General features: G+C 48.0%; 1 protein-coding gene across 1 annotated transcript in view; it reads right to left on the reverse strand.

The window, feature by feature from the left end:
* Positions 1 to 1,046: 1,046 nt before the first annotated feature.
* The window catches only part of PML (PML nuclear body scaffold), a 50,195-nt gene continuing 37,748 nt past the window's right edge, over positions 1,047 to 13,493 (reverse strand). The window contains exons 10-11 of the mRNA XM_077122319.1: positions 6,062 to 6,212; positions 1,047 to 5,082 (exon numbers count right to left, since the gene is read on the reverse strand). Of these exons, the coding sequence (XP_076978434.1) occupies positions 4,295 to 5,082; positions 6,062 to 6,212 (939 nt within the window). The 3' untranslated portion in view covers positions 1,047 to 4,294. The remainder of the gene's footprint in view (positions 5,083 to 6,061; positions 6,213 to 13,493) is intronic.

The following is a 13,493-nucleotide window of genomic DNA, read 5'->3' on the forward strand; positions in this document are numbered from 1 at the left end:
TACTTACAATAATATTTGTCTTTATACTGATCTGCAAAGAATTGCACTTTTGCATCATTCTGTGCAACTATATCCCCCAAATCAGTTTTGATATGCTAGTGATATTTTTTCTAATAGGTGTTAAATGAAAAACTGTTACCATTTAAAAAAGTGTTTGTCCATGCATCACTTACCTCAAGTTGTCTCCCATATATTGGAAGCCTGCACCCCACTTCAGAAAAGATGGAACTTCCTAAACTCCTATCACTACTCCTTCCTGGTTTGCAGAGCAGCTGCCTCAACACCAGGCCCAGTGGAGCTGCCGCACCCTCTGCTGGCCGAGTCTAGGAGCAGCTCTAACTCAGCTCTTCTTCCCCCAGGGCAGCCCTCTCTGGACAGTTAATGCATCACAGCCTGGGTCCTGTGCCCACTAGCCATGGAATTCCCTTAATTGTGAGGGATGTAAGAAGGCGAGGGAGGATGCCCTTACTCTGGGTGTAGGGGCTGGAGGAAGAGATAGTTGGAAGAGAGGGGCAGGACTTGCAGAGAGGTGATGGGCAAAGGTAGAATGTAGAATGGTTAGTTAAGGCTACGAGTCAGAGTGAGACTAGGGTAGGAGTGAGGATGGAAGTGGGCAGCCTAGGGCTGGGCCAGTGGGGAAATAAGAAGGGCAGGACAGGAGTACAGCAGGGCCAGGCACCAGGGTAGCATCTAGGTGTTTGCAGGTTGAAACAAGAGTGAGGTTAGGGTTGGAGTTAAAGGGGAGTTTTGAGTGATCTTCCCTGGATTTTGAGTAAGTCCATGGGTCTTGAGGGAGGCACTCAGGCAGGGGAAGTCAGGGCTGGGCAGGGTTGGGCAGAGCTGGGCTGGTCAGGCCTGGGCTGGGCTGGGCAGGGCTGGGCAGGGCAGGGCAGGGCAGGGCAGGGCAAGGCAGGGCAAGGCAGGGCAGGACAGGGCAAGGCAAGGCAGGGGAGGGCAGAACAGGGCAAGGCAAGGCAAGGCAGGGCAGGGCAGGGCTGGGCTGGGCTGGGCAGGGCAGGGCAGGGGAGGGCAGGACAGAGCAAGGCAGGGGAGGGCAAGACAGGGCAAGGCAAGGCAGGGCAGGGCAGGGCAGGGCTAGCTGGCTAGGGCTGCCACGGAAAGGCAGCTCTCTGCTCCAGGTCTGTGTGACTGAAGTCTCCATCGGGACGTGCAGGGAACACAGAACTGCCTACTGCTTAGTAACTCGAAGGCGAACCCCCTGTTCTCTTTCTTGGTCCCCTCAGACCCCAGGACTCCCACCTGCTCTGCTCGCTCCAGGGATTTCTCCCAGTCTCCCAGTTCTTGTTCTTTATCCCCCCTCAAGGCATGCCCGTGTACCTTTTTTCCCTAAGATCTAATATCTGTTATTTTTCTATAATTTATAAAGCAATAACACTGTCATCTTGCTTGTGAAATAATCTCTTACATTCGCGTGGTTATCGATATAATAAAAAGGTATTTCATGAACATTTTCTCATTGGTTCCCACAAAGATCCTGTGAGGTAAGAACGCTCCCTCATTGCCTCATTCTGCAGAGGTGCCGGGGGTCAGCTGGGCTCACCAGCCAGCCCGAGTGAGGCTGAAACACAGGCGCCCTACGTTTCTCTAGCTCCTGGGTCACTGGCATATATAAACCTAAGATATAATTCAGAGATGAAGCACACATGCCATGGTTAGATTTCTTCTTTTTGGTCAAAGGGCTGAGCTGACCGTCTGGGATGGATAGATGGGGCCAAGGTGGCAGCACTGGTCGGATCACTTTGCAGGCTGCTCACCCAGGCCAGGGGAGGGCTGGTTATTACCCCACTCGTGCCACGGCAATCCCTGCAGGTACAAATGAGTCCCATCTGTGCAGACATGCCACCGGGTATCTGTGACATCCAGGACAGCGATGCATAAATTACATGCTGCTTGTTTCCTGCACCTCACTGCCCCCCGCCCCCCACCGCATAGGTTTACCACCTGTGACTCTAGAGACCCTGAGAGAGCAGGGGTGAAGTTCCTATAGACCCTGGGCTCTGGCTCCTGACTCCCTCGAGGAGGTAATTCTTTTATTTTTTTTTGAATTAAATTTATTTAAAATTTCCAAACTCCATATCCACCAAGCAACAACCTCCTTTGCTCCCCCATGCCCTGGTGACTTCTGGTCTCCCTTCTGTCTCCAAATAGGAGGAGTTCTTAAGATTGGGGCTGCCTTCCTTCCACGGGGCCCATGCTTTTGGAGAGGACTCCGACGTAGGCCCACCCTGGGTCTCCAGTTGGGAGTGGGGGCTCCACTCCCCAAGCACATCATCCTTGAGGTGCTGGGAACTAAACCATGAGGGGCTCTGCCAGGTCCCACAAGATCCCACAAGGAACAGCCTTGCTGGGCAATTAGCCCCTCACTCATGCCCAGGTGCAGAGAAGCTGCCTCCTGCTCAGCAGGCGAGGGCCTTCTCAGTGGCTCCTCTGGGTGAGCTGAACAGTTTGTGATAGGAGCATCAGGTTTTTAAGATTCACATTTTTATTAAATGCTGCGACAGTAGAGACAGGGCAGTTTTTTTTTTTTTTTTCTTTTTAACTGTAATGTACTTTATCTGAGAATATCAGGCATTGTGGGCAGTGGTTGGAGATAGATCAGTGGGGGCTGCCCAGCGCAGGGCTAGGATGAGTGAGGAGGGGCCCAGGGGCTGCCTGCCAGCACCTAGACGGTCCTAGCTATCTCTCCTCCCCTCACCTATCAGCCTGTTTCCAGAGGAGATTTAGAGCCAGGACATCTGGCGTCAGAACCCTATCTTCAATGCACTGTTCACTGTTAGGGTAGTAAGTGCCTACACAATTCCTTCAGGCAACCACTGGATGGGGTTTGGGGGTGGTTACTCAGATTTCACAGGCCTGGGCTGAGTCTGCAAAACATTCCAGTAGCAGGACGCCCCCAGTAACAGGGATTGGGGAGTGGGGTGGGAGTGGGAGTGAGAGAAGGGGGGCGGTGGTCCTATCCACTGCTCTGCTGCTGACCTCTGGTGTGGCGCAGGCCGGGGGTGGGGGTGGGGGGCGGCCAACAGCCTAGGGACGCGCGCTAGGGCTCAAGCACGTGAAAGCCTCTTGCCCGTGACGTCGGAGGCCTGCGTGCATTCCTGAAAACCCAGGACGGCAGAGCCAGATGGCACCTCTGAGGCCACGGGGCCAAGCAGCCCATTCTAGAGGCGGACACCGGGGTTCAGGGATGGGCCTCTTCCTGAGTCACACTCAGTGCGCATGGCCAGGGGCCGGGACTCTCTCGGCTGTCTCTGCTTGGAGGTCTCTTGGGGCTGAGAGTGCCTCCAAATCTGTTACAACACAGACTGCCGGGCCCATCCCTGAAGTTCCGAATCAGCAGGTCTGAGGCAGCCCCGCACCTGCAGTTCTCACCCGCTCTCAGGGGATGCCAGTCCTGCCGGTCCCTAGACTGCGCCCTGGGTGGCACTGCGTCGAAGGACATCTCCAGGAGGTCTGAGAGAAGGGGCAGTGCTGGGGGAGGGGCGGGCCATGAGGAGAGAAGCCTAGTGGCCTGGAGCAAAGGGCAAGGCCTTGGAAAAGGGGAGATGCTTGTTTAGCCCTGAGGAAGGAAGCAAGCTTTGAAGGGCCTGACCGGGGAAGCAGGGGCGTGTATTTGTGGCTTGGTACAACACAGGGGAGCGGCTTCTGTCTCTGTGGATGCAAGTCCCCACGGGGTGAAGATGCTCCAAAAGGGAGGCTGACACAGAACTGGGCCTCTGGACAGACAGAGGCCAGGAGAAGCCCATGCTCGTGGGGGTCTGTTGAGTGTGAAAGGCACTTTGGTATTGCTGGGGCCACTGGCATCAGAGGCAGCATTGTCCCAGACAGCTGTCCCTGGGAGCTGTCAGCAGGTCCCCTGGGGCAGTGGCCGGGCATCAGGGAGGAATTGCAAGGACACCCATGGAAGTGGCAGGGGGTGGGGGAGGCTGGGGCCAGGCAGAGGCGCCCAGAGTGATGCCTGTGCATAGGGCCTCCCTGCATCTGGCTCCAGTTGACAGCCTTGAGTGGTGGGGGGTCAGGTGAGCAAACCACTGGCAATCCTGGGACCCCCAGGGGGTCCTAGAGACCCCTGGGGAGCAGATGCATGGTCGTGGAACCTTCTCTGTGGGAGTTTCAGAGAAAGGGTGCTTGGTCCCAGAGAAGAGAAACTGGTTTTGGATCAAATGACAACTGAGTAAAGGGCCCAGGACATAAGAAGGCTGTGATGGGAGGGGCCTGGCTCAGGGACCCCATTCCCTTCATCCCCCAGAGGCCCCAAGCCAGCTATCCCCTCCTCTCAGCTCTGCTGGGCTGCCCTTTCTGCCAAGCTGTGGCCAGAGTGAGGGGCAGAGATGCCCTCTCCTTGTGCGGAGGCTGGCCTCTCCAACAGGCCCTGGAAGTAGATGCTCAGACCCCGCAGGTCTGGGGCAGGCTGGCTGGGGGGCGTGGGGGTGGCCTGCAGGCTCAGGTAGCGGCTGTACTTCTTCAGACCCCTCTGCGGGTCACGGCGGTAGGCGGTCAGCAGCTCCACGAAGCTCACGTTGTGCAGGGCGAGGAGGCGGGCCTCGGCCCAGGACAGGACAGCCGCCCGCACCAGGGGCTGCAGGGACGCGAAGCACTGCAGGCTGCTGAAGGGGTAGACGTGCTGCGCCAGCTGGGGGCCCGGGGACACCTCGAGCAGGCGGCACAGGTCACGCATGGCGAGCACGGCGGCCAGGGCACTGCGCTCGCTCATGTTCCTGGCCAGGTAGGTCTTAGCCAGGCTCTTGAGCTTGAAGCTGCTGGCGCTGGGCACGCGCTCCCGGATCAGGGGCAGGGCGGCCAGGAAGCCGGAGATGGCCTCCTGGAATTCCCAAAGCCTGTTCATGTCCTCCAGGGCCCGGAAGAAGTCAGAGAGGCCAGGCCCCCACAGCTTGTAGCAGGCCAGGATGGGACGGGGCATGGAGCGCAGAAAGCACAGGAAGTGACGCAGCCCCTCCTCCAGGGAGACCGCCTTGGTGTAGACGCTGAAGGCGGACTTGGGCTGGATGAGCACGCGGAACTTGCATTCCCGGTTCACAGCTGCCAGCTGGCTAATCTTCTGGGCTGGGCGGGAGAAAAGGGTAGGGTGAGGACCCCGGGGTACAGGAGGCACCGGGGTAGCCAACCTCAATGGACCCACCTTGGCAGGGACTGAAAACCAGCCTCCAAGTAGCCCTGACCCCGGGCTCCGAGGGGCCACAGGGGTCCAAAGGGAGGAAGGCAGACAGCCCCTATTCACCTGGGGATCCAGCTCCCACCACACCCCTGCATGCCCAGGAATTCACCAAACCTTCCTGTCTGCCAGCCTCTTCCCACTGATGTCCCCTGATGTTTCTCTGTAGTCCTCCCTCCCTGCCCCCCTCATTTCCAACCCCGGCTCAAGCTCCCAGCCCTTTTGAAACCCTGGGGTGCAGGTAGCAGGCCCACCAGTCTCCTCTATGCATGGCTGAGCCGGCAGCCTGCCCCTGGGGTCCACATATTTGCCCTGTGAAGACTCCTGCCACTCCTGCCCGGCTGGGTTAGCCCCATATTGAGTCTGAGCCACTGGACAGGGGCTGGGGCTTCTGGCTCGGGGCAGGGGTGGAGGGAGCATTGCAGGGGCAGGGCAAGCCCTGTAGGGGAGCTTCTGGGTGAAGGGGTCATATCTACGACTTTGGCTCTGCTGGCCCCCTCTGGAGCGATCTGTGGAATGGGCTCTGTACTCAGAAATGTGCAGTTACAGCCAAACGGCTTGCTTGGATTACTGGTCTCAGAGCAGTGAGTTCACACACGGTGTCTCTGTGTAGAAGTGTGTTCCCAAGGCTCCCTGAGAAGTACTGTCGGAAGTTAACTCATGGAGGCGTCGCCCCCTGAGGTGGGCACACTACCAGCCCTAGTTAAGGCAGATATCCCTTCTCAAACAACCAAGTGACACACCTGGGAGCCCCATGCAAGGCCGGGAGCTCTGCCTGCCCCTCTGGGCAGATAGCTTTGCCTTCCCTTATTGTGGGAACTCAGAGGCTAAGCTAGAAAGGGGGGGAGGGATGGCCACTGGAGAACCCACTTTCATTGTCAATCTTGAGGTCAAAGAAAACCAGGGGCCTGTCTTCGGCTTGGGGGTCAGCAAGGTTCTCGTCCAGGACCCTGAGGGAGCTGGGGCCCTCCAGCTGCAGGTCACTGGACTCACTGCTGCTGTCATCCAGCTCTCGGGAGGACTGCAACACAGAAGAAACCAACAGGTCAGGGATTCAGAGGGCAAGACTTATCAAATCAGCAATGGGAGCATGTACCCGTGAACAAGCGTGGGTAGTGTGTGTGAACACAAGCAAGTTAGTATGGCTGGGGACATTTGTGTACATGTGAGGGAGGATGTATTATTGGGAAAGGGAACGTGCATGTGCAAGTGAGTGTATGCACACAAGAGAATGTGTGCACACATGCATGAACGGATGGGGGAACATGCACCTGCATGTGTTAGGGTCGAGTATGTGAACTGGTGTGTCTGCATTAGTGAGTGGGTATGAGGATGTGATGAAACTAGCACACATGTGCATGAAAGCATGAGTGTGGAAATGAATGTGAGTGGTCAAATATGTGTATCTGTGTGCATAAAGGAGTATGGATATGTGAATCAGTGTTGACACAAGTGTGTAAAAGTGTGAGAGAATATGTGAGCATGCATGGGTGAGCAGGTTGGCTGCAGAGGCTCAGGGAAGGAGCCAGCTGCTATGATGGGTAGGCCTGAGGGTTCTGCTCCTTATTTAGCTCCCTGAGCAAACTCAAGAATCACCATGAACTTGGGACAGAACGAAGGAGCCTCATCTGGTACCCCAGATGCTTCTCTGGAAGGTGCCAGGAGCCTGGCTTTTCCTGTCCCCAAAGCCAGCAGAGAACAACATGGTCAACAAGGGGGAGGAAGAACACTGTTCAGTCTCCAGAATGTCACACCCCTGCAGCGAGGGAGAAGTGGAGCGAGAAACCTCCAAGCCTGGAGACTGCCCAGGCCCTCCCCTTATCCACCATCGAATGCCCAGTCTGCTCAGGATTCCCACAGTCTGGGGCACTAGAGGTTTTGTTCTCTCTAACACCAAGGATCTGGTAGAAACTCTGAAAGTTTTGGAGATGGGGGTGTGGGGAAGAGAAAAGTCTTCAGATCTGAGATCCTCCCACGGAGCTGGGGCTATGGAGGGAAGTAGAGCCTCTGATGTTAATACAGAGGTAACTTCTCAATATTTGAAAGCTGCCAAGTCCAGATGTTCAGTTTTGGGTGGCCACTCGGAACCATTCTGGGAATCCCACCTATGGACATTAGCCAGAGAGCAGAGAGAAAGGAGACATGGTCAATGTCAGAGGCCCAAATGGTGGCACTGCTGGGACAGAGCCCAGAGCAGGCCTCTGGTCTTTGCTCTTTATGGGTTGCCTCTGGCTTCTTGTTGATAGGGCTGGTATCGCATGGGGTATCTGAGGCCTCTGGCTAATGTCCTGGGCCTGGGAGATAATTAGCACATTCCCCATGGCACTTTTCCCGTCCAGGTGAAACATCTGTTTTCAATATGCCAAATGGAAAGTCATTACTGCCCACCAGTAAATTCAAGTGTGCTTGGGTTTTCCAAGGAGTGGCTGATTTTTATTTTATTTATATTTCATAACCCTGCCCAAGCCTCACCAACTGCCTCCCAGTCATTAATAGAAACCCTCACTATAAATCCATCTGCAGTTGGTTTTTGCTCTTTACACATAAGAGATCTTGTCAAAGGCCTTGTATCTACATATACCAGATTCAGCCACACTGCTAACAGTATGTGCTTGGCTCTGGATGATCCCACACTTCTGCTTACCATTGCCACTCCCTTTCCGCCTTAGAAGCTTCTACAAAGAATCATCATCAAAACTGCTGGCTGGTAGACTGTAGACTCTGTCTTCTTCTCCTTTGAAAGAATCATGTCCTGTTCTATCTCCAGGCTTCCAGTGCCTATTCTGTTCACAAAGCAGTGGTTCTCTCATACTTGGGCTGATGGAAGGAGCTGGTCTCCTCTTGCTAGATCCTCCCTGGGCCTGAGCATCCTCTTGCCAATGGCTGAAGAGAGGTTCCCTGAATGAGTCCTCTCTGCCAGCCACTGACATGGTGCACTGGGTCTTCTCTTCTTCGTTCTTCTTTTTGCTTCAAACACAATTGCAAACACCCCCTTGTGGCTTTGAGTCTTTCCGTTTGGAACTGGGGCTCTTCTGGCAATGTTCTTCAGGCCTTAGAGTCCAGCCTAGAGCCACAGTTTCCTCCCTTGCATATCTTCCCTTCCAGGGGTAGAGCTCCCCAGAGAGCTGAACCTTTAGGTTATCACCACGACCACCATCTTCAAACTAGTGTCATTTATGGTGGCTTTAGAATCTCATTTTTAGAGTATCCTTTTGTTCTGGGGCCATTCTCCCTTTTATAGTCATGGAAATGTCCTTTGTCCTGAAAGTACTGAAGCTGCCTTCTCTAAGAAAACCCTGCTGGCTCCCTTAATAAAATTTGATAAGAGAGATGAATATATACAAATCCAAGGATCTCAACAAACTCCAAACAGGATAAATTGAAAGAGATCCACACTGAAACACATTAACAGCTGATTTCTCATCTGAAATCATGGAGGCCAATAGGCAATGAGATGACATATTTAAAGACCTGAAAGAAAAAAAAACGGAACCAGGAACTCTATATTTGGGGAAACTGCCCTTCAAGAATGATGGAGAAATTAAGACTTTTCAGATTAAAAAAACTAAGGGAGTTTGTAGACCTGCCCTATAAGAAATGCGAAAAGTAGTTTACCAGGCTGAAATGAAAGCCATATGAAGAAATAAGGAACACTGATAAAGGTAACTACGCAGGTAAATATAAACCCCAGTATTATTACACTTTTGGTTTGTAACTACCCTTTTGTTCATGCATGTTTAAAAAGGTAAATACATAAAACAATAATTACAAATCTATATTAATTGTTAATGGACACGCAAGGTATAAGATGTAATCTGTGAAATAAAAATATAAAGAGAAAGGATGGAGATGTATAGGGGCAGAGTGTTAGCATATTATTGATACTAAGTTAGTATTCTTCAAACTTCATTGTTATAAGTTTAAGATGTCAATTGTAATCCCCAAGATAACCACTAAGAAAATAACTTAAAAATAGCAAGAGAAAAGAAAAAGAAAAAGGGAATCAAAATGGTACCCTGCAAAAAAAATCAGCTAAATACCCAAAAAGGCAGTAATTAAAGAATTGAGGAACAAAAATTTATGACATATAGAAAAACAATAGCAAAATAACAGAAATCCTTCATACCAGTAGTTACTTTAAAATAAATGGACTAAACCTATCAATTAAAAGTGACAGAATATGGTGGTGCAAGGGTTGCTCAGTGGCAGAATTCTTGCCCGCCATGCAGGAGACCCAGGTTTGATTCCCAGACCCTGCACTTCCCCCCCTCAAAAAAAAAAAAGTCAGAGAATAAAAACATATGTCATCTGTACGCTGCCTACAAGAGATTCACTTTAGATACAAAGACACAAAGGGATTGAAAGTAAAAGGACGGGAAAAATATTCCATGCAAATATAAACCAAAAGAGATTTAGATGGCTATATTATTATCAGGCAAACTAGACTTTAAGGAAAAAAAAATATATATATATATAAAGTCAAAAACGGACATTATACATATTGATAAAAGATTCAATCCACCAAGAAGATATGACAATTATAAACATATACACACCTAACAACAGAGCTGCAAAATATATGAAGCAAAAATTGATAGAACTGAAGAGAGAAATGGAAACCTCAAGAAGAGTTGCAGACTTCAACACCCCACCAGAAGATTAATAGAGTACTGAAACACTATAAACTAATCAGACCTAACAGACATATAAAGAACACTCCACACAACAATATCAGAATATACATTCTTCTCAGGTGCACATAGAACATTCTCTAGGATAGATCATGTGTTAGGCCAGAAAACCAATCTTACTAAATATATAAAGACTGCAATCATACAAAGTATTTTTTTCCAAATGCAATGGAAGGAAACTAGAAATCAACAGAAGGAAAAGTGAAAAATTCACCAATATGTGGAAATTAAACAATAGACTTTGAACAACCAATGGGTCAAAGAAGAAATCACAAGGGAAAACAGAAAATACCTTAAGACAAATGAAAATGAAAACACAACATACCAAAATGTATGGGATGCACAAAAGCAGTGACAGGAAAATTTATAGCTGTAAATGCCTACAATTGAAAAAGAAAGCTCTCAAGCCAATAACCTAATTATACACCTTAATGAACTAGGGAAAAAACAGCAAACTAAACCCAAAGTGAACAGAAAGAAGGGTATAATCAATATTACAGAAGAGGTACATGAAACAGAGACTAGAAAAACAATGAAACCAAAAGTTGGTTCTTTGGGAAGAGTAATAAAATTGAGAAAAGAAAAGAAGACTCAAATTACTAAAATCAGAAATGAAAGTGGGGACATTATTTATAGAAATAAAAAGGATTATAAGGTAACACTATGAAAAATTGTGCAGCAACAAACTGGATAACCTAGAGGATATGGACAAATTCTTAGAAACACACAAACTACTAAAACTGGCTCAAGAAGAAATAGAAAATCTGTTTCTCCCCCATATTTGTTACCATAAAAATAAGAAGTTTGAATCAGTAATCAAACATCTCCTAACAAAGAAAAGCCTAGGACCAAATGGCTTCCCTGGTGAATTCTACCAAACATTCAAAGAAGAATTAACATCAATCATTCTCAAACTCTTTCACACAATGGATGAGGAGGGAACATCTCTTAACTCATTCTATGAGGTCAGCATTATACTGCTATCAAACCAGAGACATCACAAGAAAAGTGATATGGGCCAATATCTCTTATGACTATAGATGTCAAAGTCCTCAGGAAAATACTAGCAGACCAGATTCAACAGCCTAATAAAAGGATTATACACCATGACCAAATGGGATTTATCCCAGGAATACAAGGATGGTTCAATAATTACTCACATAATCATCTCAATTAATGCAGAAAGAGCATTTGACAAAATCCAACACCCTTTCATGGTGAAAAAAACTCAATAAATTTGGAATAGAAGGTATTATAGGTCGAACTGTGTTCTCCAAAATGATATAAGTCCTAACCTTTAGTACCTCAGAATGTGACCTTATTTGGAAATAGGGTCAGTGCAGATGTAATTAGTTAAGGTGAGATCATAATGAGTAGAATGGGTCCTTTTTGGAGTCTAGGCATGTTTATGTTCCACCCTCTGGTCCTGTGGGTCCTGTGGGTGTGAAAATGTCATCAGTTACGGTGTGCCCAAATTGAATGAGGGTGGGTGTTAATCCAATATGGCTGAAGTCTTTGTAAACAAAGACACAGAAAGAGAAGCCATAGGAAAAGTAAGAAGATGGAAGTCAATGGAACACAGAAGAGAAAGGAGAAGATGCCACCATATGCACTGTCATGTGATGGAAAAGCCAAGGAACCCCGGAGATTGCCAGGCAGCCAAGAGATACAGATCCCAGGAGGAAGTAAGACCTCAAGCCTTTGAAATCATGAGCCAAGGAATTCCTGTTAAGCCAACCCATTGTATGGTATATTTTTAGCAGCTAGGAAATAAAAATATTCCCTAATCTAATAAGACTGGTGTCCTTATAAGAAGGCAAAAAGAGACACACATGTAAAGGCACATGGGGGAGAAGGCCTTGTGAGGATGGAGGAAGAGACTGGAGTTCTGCAGCGACAAGCCATGGAATGCCAAGGGTTGCTGGCCACTACCAGAAGCTAGGAAGATGCAAGGAAGGATTCTTCCCTACAACCACCAGAAAGCACAGCACACTAACACCTTGATTTCAGGCATCTAGACTCCAGAACTACAAGTGAATAAATCTCTGTTCCTCTAAGTCACCTGTTTGTGCTAATTTGTTATGGAAGCCCTAGGAAACTGTGCTCGTTTGAAACTGTTATGTACCTAGAAAAGCCATGTTCTATTAATCCTAATCCAATCTTGTGGGGGCAGACCGATTGTTTGGGTAGGACCTTTTGATTAGGTTGTGTCCATGCAGAGGCGACCCACCCAATTGTGGGTGGGACCTTTTGACAGATGGAGATGTGACCCTGTCCATTCAAGCTAGGTCTTAATTCATTTACTGGAGTTCTTGAAAGAGCAGATGGAGAGCACAGAGCAGGAGATGCTTGGAGAGCCGACAAAGAGAGCAGAGAGTTCAGATGCTTGGAAAAAGACAGAAGCTCAGACAGGAAGCCACTGGTACAAAGGCTGAAAGCAATGAAACCCAGGAGCAAAGGGCCAGCAGATATTGCCATATGCCTCCCCACGTGACAGAGAAACCCCAGAAGTGATTGGCCTTTCTTGAGTAAAGGTATCCTCTTGTTGGTGCCTTAATATGGACATTTTCATGTCTTAGAGCTGTAAACTTATAACTTAATAAATCTTCTTTGCAAAAGCTAATCCATTTCTGGAATATTGCATTTCGGCAGCTTTAGCAAACCAAAACAGAAACTAATACAGAAGAGAAATTCTTCAACATGATAATGGCCATATATGAAAAGCAACAACAACAAACACAGTTAACATTATTTTCAATGGTGAAAGCCTGAAAGCTTTTTTTCTAAAAAAAGAGCAAGATAAGGATACCCTCTTTCACCACTTCTATTCAACAAAGCACTAGAAATTCTAGCCAGGAAATTAGGCAAGAATACAAAATAAAAGGCATCCAAATTGGAAAGGAAGTAAAATTATCTCCATTCACAAATGCCATAGTCTTATATGTAGAAAACCAAAAGGGATCCACCAGAAGAATATTAGAGTTAATAAATGAATTTAGCAAAGGTACAGGACACAAAAATCAACATGCAAAAAACAGTTGTATTTCTATCACTAGCAATGAACAACCCAAGAAGGAAATTAAGAAAACAATTCCATTTACTATAGTGTCAAGAAGAATGAAATACTTAGGAATAAATATAACCATGGGGGCATAAGACTTTTACACTGAAAACTATAAAACAATGCTTAGAGAAATTAAGAAAACCTAAATAAATGGATTAGAAGACAATATTAAGATGACGATATTAGCCAAAGCAATCTAAAGAGTAAATGCAATCATCAAAATGTCAATGGTATTTTCTGCAAAAATAGAAAAACTCATCCTAGAATCTATATGGAATTCCAAGGGACCTAGAATAGCCAAAACATTCTTGAACAAGAACTTGAAGACTCACTTCCCAATTTCAAAATGTACCAAAAATCTATTTAAGCAGAATAATGTGGTACTGGCATAAGGATAGACATACAGATCAAAAGAACAGGATTGAATAAAGAAGTAAAGCCCCACATATAAGGTCAATTATTTTCAACAAGGGTTTCAAGACCATTCAATGGGGAAAGAACAGTCTCTTCAAGAAATAGTGTTGGGAAAACTTGATATACACTTACA

This window comes from Tamandua tetradactyla, chromosome 12 (genome assembly GCF_023851605.1).
Source record: "Tamandua tetradactyla isolate mTamTet1 chromosome 12, mTamTet1.pri, whole genome shotgun sequence".
Lineage (NCBI taxonomy): Eukaryota > Metazoa > Chordata > Mammalia > Pilosa > Myrmecophagidae > Tamandua > Tamandua tetradactyla.